The sequence below is a fragment of the Apus apus genome, chromosome 4 (genome assembly GCF_020740795.1).
Source record: "Apus apus isolate bApuApu2 chromosome 4, bApuApu2.pri.cur, whole genome shotgun sequence".
Classification (NCBI taxonomy): domain Eukaryota; kingdom Metazoa; phylum Chordata; class Aves; order Apodiformes; family Apodidae; genus Apus; species Apus apus.
In genome coordinates this window covers 102,690,142-102,711,189 of record NC_067285.1, presented here as the reverse complement: position 1 = coordinate 102,711,189, position 21,048 = coordinate 102,690,142, and the positions used below count along the sequence as shown (strand labels likewise).

The 21,048-nt window shown below is 36.7% G+C and overlaps 1 protein-coding gene across 1 annotated transcript in view; it reads right to left on the bottom strand.

Annotated features, from left to right (window-relative positions):
• Positions 1-21,048, bottom strand: part of WFS1 (wolframin ER transmembrane glycoprotein) — a 36,237-nt gene that overhangs the window by 3,637 nt on the left and 11,552 nt on the right. Inside the window, exons 3-7 of the mRNA XM_051619566.1 lie at positions 10,192-10,274; positions 6,124-6,268; positions 5,144-5,314; positions 4,458-4,538; positions 663-808 (exon numbers count right to left, since the gene is read on the bottom strand). Coding sequence (XP_051475526.1) covers positions 663-808; positions 4,458-4,538; positions 5,144-5,314; positions 6,124-6,268; positions 10,192-10,274 — 626 coding nt within the window. The remainder of the gene's footprint in view (positions 1-662; positions 809-4,457; positions 4,539-5,143; positions 5,315-6,123; positions 6,269-10,191; positions 10,275-21,048) is intronic.

The window sequence follows — 21,048 nt, the reverse complement described above, 5'->3', positions numbered from 1 at the left end:
GTATTAGCAAAGCTGTCTGTGTTTTCTTCTTAAATGCATTTCTTTCAGAATATTACTTATTAAAAAGATTGGAAAAATACACCCCTCACCTGCCCTTGTATTTTTTACCCCTACCATGTGATAATGGAGAACCAAATGACAGCAATTACAACAAAAAATCTCATGTCAGCAGCTAGAAACCCCCTGGCTTGCTTGAAATGTATACCAGTATTGAATGCATGCACCTTAATTTTCTTTTCTCCTTCCACTACCTAGAGAAGTATTGGTATGGAAAACCACTGACAGCAAGTTCCATTATTCTTTAATTCCTCATAACAGAAACTTTTCACACCTCAAGGATATGGATAATTTTTCCCATTTGCTTGCTCCTATTTAAATAAGATACGAAGCATATAATAACATCTATAATAAAAATACAGCAGTTATGATAGCAATGGTTAAATCCTCACTGGGATCAAATGCAGTGAGATTGCCCTTTTCCAGGGAAAATCATTATCCCTTTGTCTTAAATACATTACCTATACATGAAGGCAAGAACCAAAAATAAATAACAGCAACTATTCTTGTACTCTTTGGGAGTCAAGTGTAAGTCACCTCTATCTCATTTGAAATGCCACAGTTAGGAGCCCTTCAATGTAACCTGTTGAGTATTGCCTTCTTACCTTCAGCCGCAGGGGTAACTCCTCAGGACTCTTCCCTGCCAATTCATCATCTTCCTCTTCCTGCATAATCAGGTTAGATGGGATGATTCCCTTTGCATACTTCTTCGTAATTTCAACAAAGTCATCCAAAGCTATAAATTTTTTAGCTGAAAGATAAAATGAAGACTTCAAGTAAACAGACTCACCACAACACTGTACTGATTATGAGTTGGAATATCAATTTTCTCTCCTGATATTAAAGAAGATCCACTCTGGGTTTCAAAACCTGAACTACTGCTAACACACAGTTGCCTTGCAACTTGTTCTGAGATCTGTGCTGAAAACAACAATCTGCTTGTGCCAGCAATATACGGCTACCTTTAATCTCATCAGACTGGCAAATAGTAGGAGAGCAGAGTAGTAGTAGGAGTGAGAGAATGAAGATTATCTGCAAGTAATCTGAGGGAAAAAGAGACTACTGGATTAGGTCACAGAGTTTTAAATCACAAACTAGTTTATCTTTATTAATTTCTTGAGCAAAATTTTAAACTAACAGCCACATTGAAAGGAAAGAATTGTACAGGAACAGTTATGAGTTATCTGTACATTATTAACTGAAAAACTGACTTCTGATTTGGCATTTAGCAATAGCATTTTTCCTGAGTTCAGCATATAATTATGGGAAAAGCCCAGTTATTCATAACTACAAGACTAAATATTGAGTATGTTGAGTGTCTTAATTCAATGCGCTACGTGACTGTACAAAGGACCTCCCACAAACTCTATCAACTACAATCTAAACGAGATAATCACCAATAAAATACACTTCCCTCAGTTGTACAAATAAAAGTTTTATCACTGCCCTGGAAGATCCTTATCCACTCCTGTGAGCAGAGGGGAGGCAAGAGGTTACTTCCAAAAACTCTAGGGATGCTGTGTGACAGGAGTCAAGAAGTGCTTCCACCCCTTTTCATAGCCAGGTCCTCACATTAGCATGGATTAACTAGTTTATATGGTAGACAAGCTTGATGTAGTTTGTAAAGGAGGATAATTAACAGCAACTTCTTTTCCACACACTAAAGCTAATGACACTGCTGTAGATATGAAAGACTTGAATGACAAAAATCTGCAACACACCTCCTACACAGTAAGTTTAGCTAGTCAGCTAATACAAAGATATGAAAGCTGGCCTGCTTAATAGTAGTTTAAGGTTTTAAAGAGACAGAAAACTGAATTGCTTCACTAAATTTAAAATGAGAGGGTTAGTGGGTTTGAGCCTATAAATGCTTTAATTTTACAAAAATGCTATGCTTATAGAAGTTTTATATAAATATATCAGAATTTAATACTGAAAACACTGTAGATACAGAACAAAAGATTTGTATAAAGATACTTTCTGCAGGAAGAGGGGTGTTAAAAGAGCTCAACAGAAAAAACACAGTTTACAGTCTATCCTTTGCCTTAATCTCACAACATGAACGTTGCCTTTTACTTGCACTTCAACTTTTGAATTTATTTTTTTTTCATTGCATGAAGGCATAGGTCCCACAAAGCACCAACTGGCACACCTCCCGAGAAACTAGAAAGGATTTATTTTTGCTGACTATTCTTATCATTCACAGACTGTAAGGTGACATTGCTTGCACACAGAAATCAGTGAGACTCTAGATGTCTTTGGTGGGGTTCAGATCAATTTTAATACAACTGCGTCATCTAAAGTTATTGTCCTGTTGGAATAAAAAGTGAGAAGATGTGGAATCAGCAAGCAGACACGAACCTCACAAAAATTCCTTAACAGCACTTTTACAGGATCATGGGGCACCCTGAGGGGGAAGGAAGGAGTCAATAACTTGCTATGTATAGATGGAGTATCAGATGTAATGACATATATACTCTCAGGCACACAACAACTGTCCATTGACAAAGAATCTTCTGCTTGCAAGATAAATGAAGAAACCCAGTGGATCAGAGAATTAAATGCTGGAGAGTAGCAGCTGTCTTGATCACCCATGAAAAGACAAAAGCTCTACAGGGAAGAGGTAACAGCTTAACTCCTACTTTAGGTGTTTGATAAAAACTTTTTGGTTTTTAAATGCTACTAGTATTTTGTCAGCCAAGTGTCTCTTAAATTGATATAAAAAGCCTATGTTGTAGAGTCTATTTTATTATTCATAGATTTTTTTTTCCTTCATTTGCTTATGACAAATCCTCCTGCTTCCCCCATCCACCATAGAAAAAGAAAAATATGCACATCAATTGCTGCCTACGCTTACAGGTAGGTTCATTTACTGTCCTGTTATTTTACCTGCCATTTAAGCCTTTATAAAAAAATAAATTAAAAAATTGCCAGTTCCTTTTCTGACACTCTGAATTACTGAAGAATTCAGAACAAAATTACTTGCTGTGCACTCATGCTCTATCAGCACGTGCCAGTTCAGCTCAGGGATGGAAAGAACACTGATGTCATGTACCAGTGCAATGCACCCAGACGCAGCAGCATACGATAGGATGACTGGGCCATGGAACACAACAGTCTGAGCTTGAAGGGCTATTTCTAGCTTTCCAGAAGTGGCAAACGAGTCACGAGAACAGTTGACCTACTCTGACAGATGTTTGATAGGCCCACAAGCTTCGTCTCCAAAATAGTTTGTTTCTCCCTGTCACCTACTCCTTCATGTACATACACAGGCATGTGTCCCTTCTCCTCTTGCACTTCTGTGAAAGTTCAGATAAAACTGAAATATTCCTTCTTCTTAGAAACATTATGTTCAGATGTCACTTGTGTAACGAAAACAATCCCTGAAGGCCAAATTCACCTCAGGAAATGTAAATCTAATACTTTAGGGAGTTTAAACCTGCAGACCCCTAAATTTGGCTCAGTATTCCCTATGTGATGTTTTAGTTACATATTCTCAGCTTCCAAGAAGTAATATCCTTTGCAACATTTAAATGTGATCCTCAAGAACAGATCTAGAATGCAGATGAACTATTTCATATGGTCTACTGCACTTCAAGAAAATGAGATTTTCCTGACAATGATTAATCAAACCTTATGTTAGATAATGTTTTTGAAAAACTATACATGCCTGCATTGTTTATAATGCATTTTTTTAATTCAGCAATTTGACTTTTCTCCTGAAGGCCCAACAGCACAGCAGCATTTCTTAGGTATATGGGGCTAGGGAGAACTTTATTTCAAGTCTAGCTCCTCACCCCCACCATACCTTACAAAACTCATAAATTTGGGTCTACTAGTCTGGCCCTGTTGTGTTTAGTTGTTTAATTCTCCCCATTGCATGAGCTAAGATGTCCTTAAGTTATGAAAGGAATATCTTGGTGCATCTGTACCAATCTTGAACAATTACAAGAAGACAAACAATAATTATAAGGGAATGGCAAACAGAAGCAAGGAAAATAGAACCAGGGATCTATCTGCATTAAATGGTTGTGTAATTAATTCCCTTATTGTAATGAAAAAGCTTACTACAGTTTAGAACTAAAAACATTATTGAAAGTGCAAAATTTTAGGTTGAATAGACTGGTAAGTGCTGAAAAAGCAAGAATATAAATCTAACACCTAACATGCAAACTCCTCTAAATATGCTAATCACTGACAGTTGACTGTAATGATGATGTCTTCTCTGAGTTCCCACACAGATCGGTTTTTTACCTTCCACACATAATAAACTGACACTATCAGTTTATAAGAACTCAAACTTGCCATACATTCTTACTCTTGCAGCACAAGACAGTTTAGCAAAACAAAACAGAAGCCAAAACTAGAGGCAAAGATTGAAAACAGCATCATGCACTCACATTGACTGCTTACTAATCGCTCCAGCATTCTTCTCTGCTTCTGCACCGACTTTGGGACGGGGCCGGGTTGCTTCTCACCATCTGGTTCAATAACAAAAATTTATGGAAAGTCAAAGCAGTCTACTAAAGACATCAAACAATAACTGGAATGTTATTTAAGCTGCAATATCTGGAGAATGGTATGTCTTCAAAGTCAGGAAAAGACAAACATATAAATAAATAGGTAAGAAGTGGCTTGTTATATTCCTATTACTGTATTAGAAAAGGCGACAGAACTAATACAGCTAATACATACTGGAAGAGAGGGCCAGGTGCCTTGAAGACTGGGTATGTACATTGAAATATCTAAGAAGATAACATCATGATGACTGTTAAGGAAAAAAGTCAAACACAGCAAGGCCTTAAAAGATTTATTTTCTGAGGACAGCAGGTGTCAAAGGAAGATATTTCAAATATTTGGTCACTTCTGTGAGTTCTTAACTGAATTACAAAGTACAACATGAATTGATGGGTCTTTATGAACTAACTTTATTGGTGCAAATAACAGAGTTATTAAGAGTTAGTTTTTCTTAAGTAGATTATGCATTTATCTCATGTCTGATTATTTATAAAGCTCTAAGTTTTTGGCTATATTCTTACTATAAACATATACTTTATCGATACCACAAATCAGTTAATAAACAAACCTTCATTGTCAACTTGGCCAACATTTTCCAGTAGTTCAGAAACTGCTAACTGCTTCTTCTTTTTTGGGTTTAATTTCCAATACATGACTAAGGCAGCTTTTCTCACAGCTCTCTCCAAATCAGTCTCAGATGATAATTTTTTCACTTCTTGCTCGTTCTCAGAAGTGATGCCTCAAGAAAAGGAAAATACATTAGATAATATTATCCCACACCCACACAGAAATGACAGATTTTCCCACAACTTATTTTTCTCAGCTTAGTCTAAAACTTCTCAAGTTTCATTCACATCTTGGCCACCTAAGTATATTACTCAAATCCCCTTCTATGCCCATTACTTATCAAAAGCTTATCACATTGTTTAATTTTGAACTGTACTTCAAAGACTGTGTATGACATGCATTATCCTTCTGTTTTTGCTTCAACTTTTGAAGTATGGCTGTTCAGGCAAAAGATGGTGCAGATATGCATGTGACATGTAAAAGGCAACAAGAATGTAATGGAAGTTGTTTATTTAAAGAAGTAAAAAACAAACAAGAGTTGAGATAGTTGGCAGACAAGAGGAGACCACTCAAAGTGTGGGAAGTAGCATGAAGCAAGATGTGAATCTTGAAGTGGGAGACAACAGCACAAAAGATCAAGAAAGAGGTTTTAGAGGGTCAAAAGAATAAACAACAGCAGATATGTAGGTGGTGTGTGTGTCATGGTCAAAGAAGCTTGAATAAAAGGTCGGGAAGTAAAGAATAAACATGAGTTCCTAGAAGGAATTCAAGCAAATAATTAAAAAAAATTCTTTTATGTGCAGTATCAGTAATTACTGCTTTTTAAATTACCTGTTTGACCATGCTGTCAGCAACTACTAATGTAATTTTGCCATGACCATTCCCATTGTATTTTAACCCCTCTTTTCAGTGTTGAAATGGATATAATATTATTTCAGACAAAGTAAGAAGCACAAGCAGGAAGTCTCAGAGAACCCATACCTCTTCTGTCTGCCAGGCATCTGCGCAACAGTTTGACAGCTTCTCTTCGGCCTTGCTTAGCAGCAAGGATGAACCAGTCAACTGCACTACAGCTGTTAAGTTCTTCATCCTCCTCTTCTGCTAATCTTAAGAAGTGTTTCCCCACCTAGAATAAACAGGGAACATAATTCCTTCAATTAATGAAATATGCTCTCTCTCCTCCCACCCGCTGGAACTAATGCTAGAATAAATTCTCTCTGAACAAAAGGTCAAAAACATTTGCTCCTAGCACTATGGACAAGTAACTTGCTCTTCTGCAGAGCTCTTCTGGAAGCAAGAAGGAATAGCAATATATTTGGCCAGGTCAATGAATTAATTGTGGTTGGTCTTTGAGCATCTGGTGGGATCAAGTGAAGCTCCTGATGTTAAAATTTTCTTGAATTCTTTTCCTTCTATAACAATGGTCAGACAGCACTGCTAGCCTCATTTTAGAAACACAAAAAGTAAGTGTAATGACCTGCTGCCCATGTCATTCAGAAATTCCAATGAAGTTAAGTTATTGACAAAGGGCCTTGGACACAAGGAAGCTTCAGCAGTGAAATCCCTGACTCAGGTTTAGCTACTGAAGGTCAAAGCAAACTATTGATTAATTAGTGACTGGAATAAAAGTAATACTGCTTAAGCACCAACCAATTTCAGTGATACAGCCTGTAAAAATCCTCCCATTTAGGACTGCAGAAATTCCGGGGCAGCTGCCTGTATTATTATTTTACAGATAAGAAAACAATCACCATATTCCTTCCTTCTATAACATTGAAATATATGGCAAATATATTTATGGAATAGCTTAAAACACTTCTGCTTAACGTATCAGAAGGCAACAAAATGTTAAAAGGCAGGAAGTGGCCGAAAGTACTGTACATTTTACCCACATGCCTGGAAAAGTTGGGAAATGCTTTTGCTTGATTCTCTGCACTCCCTCTCTCCCCATTGTTACCTCAGTTGTGTTCTAGGAGTAATTAATACAATACCTTAAGAGTATAGCTCTAAGTTCACAGCATTGTCTGCTGCAAAAACCTTGTTTGACAGTTTCTCAGAAACTTTGCCATCTGGTGAGGTCTCCAGCCTTGCAACTGGTTTCATATACCAGTTGTTGGCAGCTACAACTTCCACACAGACAGTTATCGAGTAGACATCATAGTGACTAAAACCATTAACCCAGTAAACCTACCCAAAGTCATACAGAAATAAGAAAAAATAAAAAAATTGGACTAAATAAACCAAAAGTTGGAACTAAACTTGAATTACCATGTCATACCAGAGTTCAACAAGCAGCACACAGATATAGTGGCTGACCAGGAAAAGAGTATAAGAAACAGAAAAAACCCAAAGTTGGTGCAATTGCCTGATAATTGATCACCCTACTGCCAATGTAACCTCAGCTATTTCAGAAATTGCTTGAGCCAGTTACATCACAAATAACATCCTCTGACAAGAACAGCTGTTTCTCAAGCATGTTTATATTTATAGCCATTAAGATTTTAAGGAAAGCTTCAAGAGTATTAAATACAGCTTTTTTAAGTTTGTAAGAATCTCTTGGTCATAGAAATTTATATTTCAGCATAAACCAGCAGATTTTGGAGTTAGTCATATTGCACAAGGCTACTGCACAAATTGTAGTATAACACCTGTTTCATGGTAGAAGTAGTTTTTTGCTTGTCTGTGGGTTTTGGGGGTATTTTTTGTATTGTTTGTGGTTGGTTTGTTTGTTTTGTTATCTTTGTTTGCTTGTTTTTTTGGGGGGAGGGTGTCAAAGTTCATGTTAAAGTTTTTAATCATCTACCTGTCCAAAAATCTTGGACGGAACCCACCCCCAAAATCTGAGCAACCAGAAATTATTTTACCATTATACTGATTATAAAATTGCAAGATTATTTTTGTATGGTAAAAGTTTTGGTAGCTAAAAAACACCTCCGAGTGCCGTAACAAATATCAAGGCCTCCCATGAAATACTGGAAGGTCCACCAGCTCCCTCTTAACAGCTCTCTTTCACTGTCATAGCAAAGCTCCTACACTAACCACCTGAAGACGGCTGTGAAGCTCTGGCCTGCAGCAATCAAAGGAGGAAGAATTGATGGGAAAAGGCGTTAACCTCAAGTTTGTTATTTAAACAATCAGGGATTCTCTCTTTCCCACGAGCTAAAACTGTGAGTCAAGTTAGAGCTGGTAATTGCTTAACACAGATTTTCATACTGTACTTCTCCAAAGGTTGCTTACAATTGTGGGCTTTGCTAACCCAGGTGGTTACCTCAAGGAGTCCCCTTGCAGAGATCTGCCAGTTAAAGACACAGACCTGCCTTTTTTCCATTACTGCGTTTCAGCTGTGGGTGTCTCATTTAAATAATTGTCATACAGTTACTTCTCAATAAAGAAACTACATAAAGCTACCGTAATACAAGTTGACAGCCACTCAGAGTGCATTTATTTCCATAGTCAGTGTAGGGTTATTCTTGAATAAACTCATAGTAATAAGTACAAGCCAGTGAACCAAGTGATTTCTTGTGTTTGACTTGGTAATTAGTAGCACACAGCACAACAGTACCATCTCAGCTTCTCATTGGTGCAGCAAAGGTAAGAAATAAAAGCAGATTTTTCTAATTGATTCTAAAAGGACATACTGAACAAGAGAGAAGAAATACAATATATTTGTGTGTTTTAAAAACTAAAATTCCTTCTTCACAAGTCAGAAGAAATTTGACTGCATAGAAAAAAAAAAACTACTGTATTTGGGGTTTCTTTTCAGGCAGTCAATTCATGTACACAGAAGCAAAATCGTATACTGGATCTTTTTGTGACAAAAATCCTATTATTGTGCAGGAACAGAAAGTGTACATAGTTAAAGAGCTAAAAGAAGAGAGTGAAAGTGGAATGAATTGAGACAAATGAAGAAAACATTATTTATATACATAAACATGCACACATCATAGGCTCAAATACATAACATATTTATTCCTCAACTGAAAGTTATATCCTGAAAGAATATTTATGGGTTTTGATTTCTGTTGTATGAAGGAATAGAGCCAAGATGTGGATTTTACAGCAGTGATCCTCAATCCCCTCTGCAAAGCCACCGGCTGTTTCAAAGGTGAGGAATTTGTCACTGCCTCAGATTACAACTCCAAGGTCAGCCTGCCCCTCAAACAAGTTGAGATGGAGTGGGGAGTGAGCCTGGAATTGTCATGTATTTTTTGCTGGCATTTCTTTCCCACCCCTGCTTATAATTTTTAATTGTAAAAAGAGTGGTGATCCTTGAGGAAAAACCCAAGCCACCAACAAGCATTTAGGAGACCACAACCACTCCTTTTTGTCATCAAACCTGAAGCTGGAAAAGAACGCTCAAATAAAATACTAACCAAGTTAAACACAAATTAAAATCCTCCTAAACAACTTTAAGCTATTTATACTAGACCAATACATCAGACAATGGAATGCAGCAGAAAACTGATATAATTTGTCTAAAACCTAAGGAAAACCTAAACATTAAGGGACAGAACTGCCATTACTAATTCAATTATATCTGCCACTATACAACTAAATATAGCTAATTAAAATTAACAAGGAAGTTCTTTTTTTCTAAAACGTGTTAATTCAACAAAGAAATGGTATATGAGCAGAAAACCAACCAACTTCTATTCCTGCTAAAGTACCTCAATGGCAGTTTTTTTTCCAGATTCCAGTCTAAGAGTTGTGGTATCTTTGTATAGCTGAACCAACAGCATCTAACAGTCTCTATGTGCACACCTCCACAACTTACTCTTCAGCATGTGCATTTAAAAAATAGCAAAAGCAGTTCTGCACCCGCTCCATGCTCTCAGCCTGTCCTCCCCGTTTTCATGTGTCCTAAAGGCTTACTCAAGAGTTGGACCACATTTCTCAAGGCAGAAAAACCATCTGGCATCACCTTTCTTTGAATAGTTTCAGATCAAAACAGACACAGTTCAGCTAAATAAGACAGAGTAGTTCCACAGCAGGCAACACTATTTTGGAATTAAGAGCTAATAAGATTGGACAAAGAGTATATAAAATTACCTCTGTCTGTGCTTTTGATTCTCCAGCTTTGGCCCTCTCCAACAGCTCCTCAAAGAGCACTTCAGGTTCCTCCTTCATGCCCTCTGTAATTTAATTTGACAAAGACAATTGTTTTCAAGCAATATTTGAAAGTATTTTATAAATCACTGCTATATGCCTTTGAAGAATTAAAGGATCATATCTAAAAAAAATCCAACACAAGTGTTTTGCAAGATCAGTGGAGATCATTACAATATTTACACACCATCTCAGTGTTCTACTTCAGCATATTTACTATTACTTGCTATTTGGTACTTGCCATGGGTTGACACATAGAGTTCACAGCTTCTCATTTACTTCCAAAGGATTAATTTCTCAATAGAAGAGCATTCATTATGGTAAATATGAGCACACGTGGAACGTGCAGTATGGATCAGCTTTTGTGCCATGACTACTCTTACTTTTGATAGTAAGATACTTTTGACCTGGCAGCCTCTTTATTCTGTACTGAAGCCATTTAAAGAGCTGTGCCTGTAATGGGCCTTTAAAACACGTCCAGTATATTTGAAAGCTCAGTCCCTCAGCCTCTGGAGTATACAACATGTATTACACTGTTACAAATTCCACCATTTTGTGTCCAGTTAGACACATCTACTTTTTTTCCTTTGATATCGGCTGTGCAGATACAGACTCCATCTTTTTTTTTTTTCTCCCCCAAAAAAGCATCCTATTGGTCCACCAGCCACTTACAAGGAAAAAAATCTTGACAGATTTATCTGTCATCCAGAGTTTGCAAGCAAGCTCATGCTGTGTGCCACTTGATGAATGAGGAATAAGTTTAAAGGAAAAGCTGGCAAAAGCCAGAACTGCTACTTTTTGTGAGAAGATTTCTCATAAATGAGTTTGGAAGTATTTTAAAGACAAAAATCAATATTATTCATATGTTTCAAGTTGAGTAAAGTGTAAGAAAGAAGAACAGACCACTGACTCAGGAAACAGCCAATGCAAACCCACAGATAGGAAGTTCCAAACTCTACAGTAAGCACCAAAGCCTGACCCATACACACCACATACCCCACAAGGTCACTGAAGACACTGTGATACTTGGCTACTACATACTGAAGGCACACACAGCATGAGAACGCACAGTAAGGAATTAGAACTTCCAAACATAGGAAACCAATGGAGAGAAGCTTTCTGGCATCTGTTGGAAGTTACAGATTTCAGCTTCTACCTAATTTGGGCAACAATAATGTGAGCTGCTGCTGTGCAGCCCCACTTGCTGAAGGGCTGCTCAGTATCAGCTCTTTTTCAAAGGGTGGGAGGAAGGGAGAAATAAACCTGATTCTAAATAATCTCCTGAAGATCAGAGCTACATACATTCTTTAACATTCCTGGTACTATTTCCAAACAAGAACAGGCTACAAAAGCCAACACTTTCATTAGAATGGGTGTATTTTAATAGGAGCAAATAATGAATTAAGTTCTCTCCCTCACCATGCTCAGTTTTGTCTGCCAAGCTCCACTTGGAAAAATACTAATGCCAGATTATAACATTGTCTGTGTAAACAAGGCACATAATGAAAAATAATTTTCATTTAGTACTCTGTCTTTTCAGAAAACTGTAAAAATATTATTGTAAAATAGGCAAACAGCATCCCAGCAAAATTAACCACTTAATCTCCTTTCCCTGATATATAACCAAAAAGACTGAATTCTAAACAAGTCAGAAGACTGTTTTCCATATGGCACCACTCACACCAGCAGACATCACTCAGGGGTTCTCTGCTTACAAGAAACAAGAAGTTACAGGAAAGCACATATTGTTTGAAATAAACATAATATTCATCCATCTATTCCACTCCAATGAAAAAAGCTCGGCAAGGCAGTACTTCTCTGTTTCTTCCTGTGCTTTCATATTCATTAACTTCTGCATCAAAATTTCGGCTGCAAGAGTCTTGGCTATGGATTTATTTTATTTTTTTTTGTTATGTTCAGGGATTTCTACATCTTGAGAAGTGACCACAAGTAGTTTGGTGATACTCTGGATAAACCAATTCAAGAGGCACCATTCGGAAATTGTGTTTGATAACAAGTTGCATTTCATAGAATCACAGAATTATTTTAGTTGGAACGGACCTTAAAGATCATCTAGGTCCAACCTCCCTGCATGGGCAGGGACACCTTCCACTAGACCAGATTTCTCTAAGCCACATCCACCCTGGACTTGAACAATTCCAGGGAGGGGGCATCCACAACTTCTCTGGGCAACCTGTTCCAGTGTCTCACCACCCCCACTCTAAAGAATTTCTTCCTAATATCTAATATAAATCTATCCTCTTTCAGCTTAAAGCCATTTCTCCCTTGTCCGATCACTCCATGGCCTTGTAAAAAGTCCCTCCCCTGCTTTCCTGTAGTCTCTGCAGGTACTGGAAAGCTGCTATAAGGTGTCTCTAGAGCCTTCTCTTCTCTTTACACATGCACAAAAAAAGCAAACTACAGAAAGCAGTTTGCTAAACTGATATAGATCTTAATTAGAAGAGTGGTTTTCTGGCAGCTTACACAGGCAAAGTCACCTCCCTTCTCTCCTGCTCCACTTGCCACACATGGAGGGGCAAGGCACGGCTCTGCCCCTTCAGTCCCTTGCTCAGATGAATATCTGTTAGATAAAAACACTTAAAATATAGAAAGCTGTAAAATCTTCCCATTTTGATTCTTTAACTTTAGGATATAATTTCTTTATTGTAATCATATTGTTGATTAACATGTAAATAATGCACTTCCCAAAGGTGGTACAAAAGAAAAAACGAAAACTAAGAACATGCAGCATTATGTTCGCACTAGCACCTTCACTGAGAAAGGAAAACTGCAGGCAAATTTGTTGAGATGTTTGCTCTAGTAGAGAGAACTGTCAGAGGAAAGAAACCCTATCTGCTGTTATTTTTAATCTACTGCCCAATCCTTCCTGCCTGATAATTACGTTTATGTACTCTCACATGACCTATAAACATAAGATAATTAAAATTGTCTGTGGGCTGGTTCTCCAGTTGTAGGGTTTGGCAGGAAGATAAAGTTTTGGTGCATTTCAGAGGTCAAATTTAGAATAGCTTAGTACCATAATGTTGCCATAACTAGCAATATTTTCCTTTGCTCAAAAGGATAGGCAAATGGATAAATCATGAATGACTCACATTTCATGGCCACCATATCAACTTATTTTCTCAAAGTATTTAGGTCAGTCTCTGAAGGTAAAAGGTCCAAAACCAGTCAAAGTGTGTTTTGGAACAGAGATGGACAACACATTCTTTCAATTCAATTCAACATTGAAACAAATACAAGAGGAAACACATTCACCATAAAAATACCATAAAAAGTGATCTGTAACTTATCACCCTTGTTCTTAAGCATGTTTTTAGTCAGAAAATGTCTTGATGTGCATTCTTCCCACGTAAGAGTACTGCAATGGAAATGCTGTCAGTAGAAGCTTTTGTTTTCCAGCTTTGCTAAAAATTCATGCCTATTTAATGTCAAATTTTACTCTATCTTGAATATAAAAATTTCCAGAAGACAGGAACATACATCTTGCAATCCTTAATGTATCTTTCATGACAATTAAAATAGACTTCGCTAGCTGTTGTGTGTCAGGTGCATTTATATAAGCCAATGAAGTCTATCAGTTCCTACCAGTTCACAAGCACTGCAGTCATTCAAATGAAAGCAGGCAAGTGAAAGCAGATAAGATTTAGATGGCAAGTAGCATTCATACAAGAAACAAATTAAGACAGGACAGGGATGTGAAAACGTGGTTAGTACTTCATATTTGGCTGTAGCTCCTACCCCACCACTCAAACCCTGTGTAAACATTAGTTCATCATCAGGCTACTCTGTGGTTCAGTTCCAAACTTACTTAATTCTACTTTCACAGAGACAGGTCACTCAACAAAATATTCAGTGGATATAGGATCAGCAACATTATTAATAAAATTTAAATGTTTTCTTTTTATTATTCTGTGTAATTAATACTTAAGCTTAAGATATTAAATGATATGGTATCCTTTAATTTTCTCAGTTGCACCTTAAAAAAATGTGGGAAACAAAATAGATTTGTGATCTGCAAAGGAAAAAGCAGATGTATTTCCTAGTCTTCTGTGTTCATGTTTTCATATTACAGAAAACATTTAAATCTCTGAAGACTACATGTTAAAGCTGTCACTTAAAGGCTATTTTATTAAAGCACTTAAAAAGACTCAATACAATGAAACTGATATAGGCTTTTATGCATTTCAGAGTCACAGCAGCATTTACAAGAGTAAGCTAAGGCTGCATATTATTAGCTCCTAGATTTCAAAGGTGCTATCAAAACATTACTGTAATTTCTGTTTACTATTATGTGTTACAACTCCAGAAAAATACTCAGAATACAGAGTCTAAACACACCTGTTTATATATGCAGGTTATAGAAAAGCTGATGAAAACTGAAGACTACTGTTTACTTTCTGAAACTTAAAATTATTTCGCACATCGACTACATAAAGTCAGATTCCATCTTTGATGCCATGGGCTTAGGTGGAAATTCAGCATTTGTTTCAGCATAGGATGACAGTTTTACTGTTTCTGTTAGGTTTTGACATGAAATAGGAAACTCTGCTACAGGAAACCCTTCAGTTTTTAAAATAATACTATGCAATACTTTTAGTTTGCAATTATTGTCCCTTACCTCTGAAATTTAGCAATTAAATTGGCAAAAAAGCAGTTAATCCATAGTAGGTTTTAGCCCAAGTGAGACTGAAAGATATCAGAGCTTAACATTTTTAATTCATAAATGGAAGATGCTCTCATTGATTAATTTACAAGTATAAGCCTCATCTTTGGACTACATCAAGGATGAAAACCAAACAAACTCCTCAACACTTGTACAAGAACGGATTTTACACAGTCTAGGTAAGAAATCTTTTCAGTGCAAAAGATTTTATAAACAACCAAAGTACACTGGGTTGTCATAAAATTTCCTTCCCAGTTTCTAGCACATATCAATGAAGGATGCAATAGATTCCAAATCTTTCTTACATCCTTCACATATACATCTGAAACACACCATGTTTTCATCACTGTAGTTAGGTTGACTCATCCCAAAGTGTCTTATGACACATTTAGCAAAATGTTTTGCCAACACTTCAGACAAACATTGTTAAAAAAAAAAGCACTTTAAAAAGACACCGTGTGACACTTGAATTTCCTAATTCTAAAGTATTTAAAGAAATATAAGTAATAATTCTAAAACATAAGGAAAGATTTTTAGTTGTATATATACTCACAGAGTGGCTCAAACACACCCAACCCCCACATAAAATAACCTCCATTTGTTAAGTGCTCTTAGAACTGCTAGGGATCACTGCCTTCCTCAAAATAAAAAAAAAAGCCATTAACATTATTTCATGCAGAAATAGTCAATAGAGTGCATATTGAATTACTAAAAGCATTTGCTGATTTAAGCTCCTACCAACACAAACACACTAAAGCTCTCAGCAGCATGGATTTCCCCAGAACCAGGGAGTTTTGCTCTCATCAGCCTCTGGTGAGGTGCACGCAGCGCTTTCCTCTTAGGTCACAGCTACAGCATCTCAATTCTCCAGATTAAAAAAAAAAAAAAAAAAAAAAAAAAAGAGGAGAAAGAAGAGGAGAAAGACCATGATCAAAGAATATCAAAGCCACAAGTTGGTATTATAAAGGATAACAATCTTTTATGCCTTTTGAGTTTAAGATCTGTTTGTGCAGTTATTATGGGGCAGCCACAAGACAGTTAGGTTATCATGCACAATAAGTAATTTTTTACACAAACTGGGCACTTCTAATACTTTGAACAGTGGAAATCTAGTGAAAAACTGATAAAAGAAAAACTGAAAGTAGTTTCTCAGACAGAAAGCAATAATGAAGATCAAGTATTCATTTCAAATATGCAAGTACAAAAGGGATTACAGGTTTTACAAGTGAGTATTAAAAATCTACCAAAGAAAAGATGAATGCATTAAGCAACATCCACATTCAGTGTATGAAGGAAAGCTGTATAGCATACACACTTTAGGCATTAATTTGGGCTCGGAAAACAAGAAGTGGCAGGGATGTGCAGGAGGGAGAGAAAAACTCCCATGTATTGAGGAGAATAAACGATCCGAGACGATACAAAACAAGATTTCTGGATTAGCCTTCCCAATTTTATTAGTGCAGCAAGTGTTCCTGACTGAAAGTAGTCAGGAACAGTTAAGCATATGCACGATATATATGTTCAGTCCTGGCCAGTGATAACACTTCCAAGCTTCCCAAAAATACACACCTGGAAAGTACATGAACATTTTTACTATGTCATGAGAAGACACATCAGTTGCTGCAAATGAAAATTGTTATCAAGGTAGCCCAGCAAAGTAAGCCAAGCAATGATAACCAATCTTGCAAATGATCTTGCAAATTTCAGGGTTTTTTTTTTACATACAGGATTTTAAAGGCAGATTCCTCAATCTTCTGCTTGAATAAATATGACTAAGAGACACTGAGAAAAATCAGAGCAGCAAAAAGGCCAGAAAGCAACAATAAGGACTTCAACTGCCTCTCAGAATGTATCACATTCAAGAATGATATCATGATAAGCTTAGTTATATTCAAAAAACAACTTCATGAAGTAACTAACCAGAGAAATCAAAAGACAGAGAACAGTTTTTGCTTTTAATTGAGCAGTGCACAGAACTTGTGCACTGAGGGCGGTGAGCCACTCTGTAACAGTAAGTTAGATTTAGTATGGAGATAGAAGTGTCAGAAGAAAAAAAAAATCTGCTACAATTGTATTTAAAAGCAATATAAGATGGGGAAAAAAAAAAGTTTCTTAGTTGTTTATTCAAGTGTTCTATTGAATTGTACACTGCAGTGTGTAATCTCTTAAAACTGATAAATTGAAATCTGCAAGTATGACACCAGACAGATATGTCATCACAGAGGCTGTTAAAACTTGTGCATAATGCCTTGACATAAGACATCTCTGTCAAAAGTTTGGAGGACAGGCAGATCTAGCTCGTTCTATCTCCAAAAGTAGAGTAAAGCTTCTCACAGAGTCATCTAAACACATTAGAATGTAAACTGTTACATGGTAAGAAAGAAATTAAGAATTAAAAATAAAATATTAGAAATACACAGCTCTCATTCTTCTAGGGCAAAGATTATCCCTTTAGATACACAGGAATATACAATAAGGCCTGTATTATCCAATGCACAATGTGTGAATAGAAATAATTTTTTAAAAGGGTGACATGGTCATGACAACATTTATTCATGACTCTGTGTTACTCCTGCCAAAAAAGTACCTCAGAAGCCATGACTGCAGAAAAACCCCAAACAAAGCCTGCTGAAGAATTAAATGACAAAGTGATTAAGTGATAAAAGGCAAGATAGGAAAGCAGTAAATGCAAAATAATACCACATTGTATACACAGTGGTAAGCTCTGAACTGTTTTATGAAAAAAAAACTGCTAAGTGCTAATAAGACACTATTAGAATGACTTTTTAACCTGGGGAATAAACTGAGAGTGATTAGAAGTCATATAAAGTCATATAAAGAAGTCATATAAAGAATTTGCAAAATGGATAAGGTAAACAGAAACTATTCACTGTCTTTACAAAATAATAATAAAAAAAGACAAACATATTAAAAATATTTGGCCAGTGCCAAACAGTTACGTGAGTTTTAAAAAGCAACGGGAAAAACCAACAGTAGAAGAAAATACCCAGGAAACACCATCAGATACAAAGATCTCACCTTTGAGTCAGTAGTGCTAAAAAAGATCATTCTGAGAAGGAAACAGCTGAACACCTTTAAGTAAAATTCAAATAAAATCAAGTAAGGACAGCATTGTACTGCATGTAGAAAAACATCCCTGGCTCTAATACACACATGTAAATAGTGGCTTAAAGGAGTCTCATGAAGAAGAGAATAATCTTGAACCTGAAAGGTCTGTCACCATTCTGGTTCCCAAATATTAATACTGAACATTTATAGCAACTGAGCATTGATAGCAACTTCTGCAAGGCTTCACAGAGTTCACAAACTGTAACTCTTGTGTTAGGTCATATAAGAAAGAAGAAAAAGCTGGATGGCATTAAGGAGAAGAAAACGTATATTTCTTATCTTCATTAGCTTTATCCAGTAAGCTCTCTACTTAATGTACTTATAAATCACAGCATGCCAAGTATTTCCCTCAGCTCCATGTTATTGACAGGAGTAGTTTTACATATTTGATGAACAGTAGTACAGAACAAGCTTTCATCTACAGGTCTTCCCACCAGCTAAATCACTTAAGTGGGAGCAGGGAGGGAAGACTGTCATCTTTGACATGAGATCTCCTGCACGTGAAGAAATTCTCCATACACCAAGAAGTGTACTGATGTCTGAACTCATCTTGGTCACACTACATAGCACAATACTTGTGAAGTCTCAGGAATACATCACTTCATTGCTTTAGCAAGGCCTTACTGTAATTCAGTCTGAAAGAAAGTACTGTCTGAACTACAAAGAAAACTACTTGCTTTGACTTTGAGAGGGTACCAGTATAAGTAATGTTTGCTGCTCAACTCCACCCCTCCCACTGTGCTCCACAAGGTAGCTGAACAACCAAATTTGTAGGTGGAGAAAGACATGACACAGAGAAGACAAATATAGAATCAGGTATTGTATCTGAAAAAGCCTCATCTGTGACTTTCATTATGATGAACTTGAAGCTGGATTTTTATTTTATCTTTTGTCTAGAGATTTCAACAAAAACATGCCTCTAACATGCAACATGTAAAGCTTATCCCATACTTTAATATTAAGATAATAAAAGTACCCAAGTTGTACTTCCAGATAGAATCAAACTGTTCTGCTCTCATTAATTTCAGTTATAAATGCACTGTGCCACAGGTTTCATCAGGGAAGCTAGAGTTAATATAAACTGTTGCTATCTAACCCAACACTGGGTTAGCTTGAAAAAGAAACCATCAGAAACAGCTCAAAAACATACTATAAATCCTGTCCCAAAGGAAGTTAGGGTGGTGGACAGAAAGGATGCATATCACCTTAATTATTACCACAAACAACCACAAAGAAAACCAGCTTACTGGAAGCCAGTCATTTTTTAACATTCATTTTTTGATCCCTAGCTTGCAATTAAGGGCCCCAAAATGTGTTCTCTATCCTCTGGATTTCAATGTCTTCTGTAGAATAAGATTAACTAGAAGAGAAAAAGCACTGTTTGGTTCTTAAAAATCAAGCATCCAGCTTCTGAAGATAACCCACCTACAGAAACTCTGCAGACTGCTCTGAAGCACTAGCATCTTACAGCTTGAGTCAAATGACTGGGATTATCAAACTGTTGTCAGTCATTAATTGAAATAAGTAACATTTTTGGGAAAAATCACATTTGGGAAAAAAAAAAAAATCACATAAAAGAGAACATAAAGGGCATGCAGAATAAAAACAAGGCCTAGATGACAGTGAAAACAGTAAGAATTAGACAAAACCAGATCCCAACTAGAGAAAAACATGCCCCCAAGTGGTCAACAGCCCAGCCTTGTTACAAGCCTGCAGGACACCTGCAAGACAGATAAAAGGGATGGGAAGGGCACTCCCTAGAGCTTATCTTGGTTACAACCTTGAACACTAGGGAAAAATGAGTAACAGAAATCACCATATTAATACATGAATGAGGCATTAGCATATTAAAATTCACACCCACAGGCAGGAGGACACCTACTAACAACAAGCCCGCCGCTCTGTGAGCAGGTGTAGTGAAATTCTGAGCATTGCCACTTTAAATGGAAGCATGGAATTAATTGACCAACTATGTGTGTGAGTGAGAGAATAATGTTAGGGATGAAGTTCTTTCTCACATTTTTGAGTATAAAAGTAGCATTTGCATTTCAGGAAACTGAGCTTGCTGTGTGGAGCACCTCCCTGCTCCCTGTTCTGTGCAGAACCGGATAGGAAAGCAACTTTCTTGACTCTGTGTGTGGGGTGACTTCTTGCACACCAGGTAACAGACTCTACTTTCAGGACAACAAAACCACTGTTCTACGGGACTTCTGTCTCCTACTTCTTAGCTTTCATCAGTATTGTTCTCTGTCCCTCTAATATTTACCTTTGCTAGGTTTACAGTCAGAAAGAAAAGCTGTTACAGCTTTTTATGAAGTTAGTAGAGGTCTTGCTACACAGTTCAAAACTGTCATAGGGCTGTATAGTAACCATCTGGTCTTTTGGGGCTGCTAAAAAAGAAAGAAACAAAGTGTGACTGAATCATCAGAACTAACAGACTGTCACCAAGGTGAAGTAGTAATTTGTTAAAGACAGAATTAATTTGCTTAAAAGAGTTCACAAATTAAATATTTGAGCTATAGAACATAATTTTCTTCCAGATTCTCAGCAATAGATCATTTGCTAGTATAAAGAAAATGTTAAAAATGTTGAAAGCTGAAGATTCTATAATATTAGGTAGGAAGAAAGCAACAAGAGAATGCACACACATACACAAAGTAAATAATGTAGGCATATTTGTTCAAGCAATAAATAGCCAAGGAAGAAGCAGGAAAACAAAAGCCTAAGGACATGCCTGACCATGGATATAAACCAAAACAGATACAGCAGAACATATTTTGTGCAAAGTCCCCCTAGAAGGAGTTTCTTTTGGAGTCTTGTCCTACATAATACCTCCAGTCCCTTATGGAAGTGTGTTGTAATTCTGATAGCATTCCACAGGATTTTTTTGAAAGAAAAGTTCCTTCTTTAAGCACAAGTCTGTTAATTTTCTAAACATCTGACAAATTCAAAATTTTCAGGGAACTGTGTGCTGATTTTTATTCCAT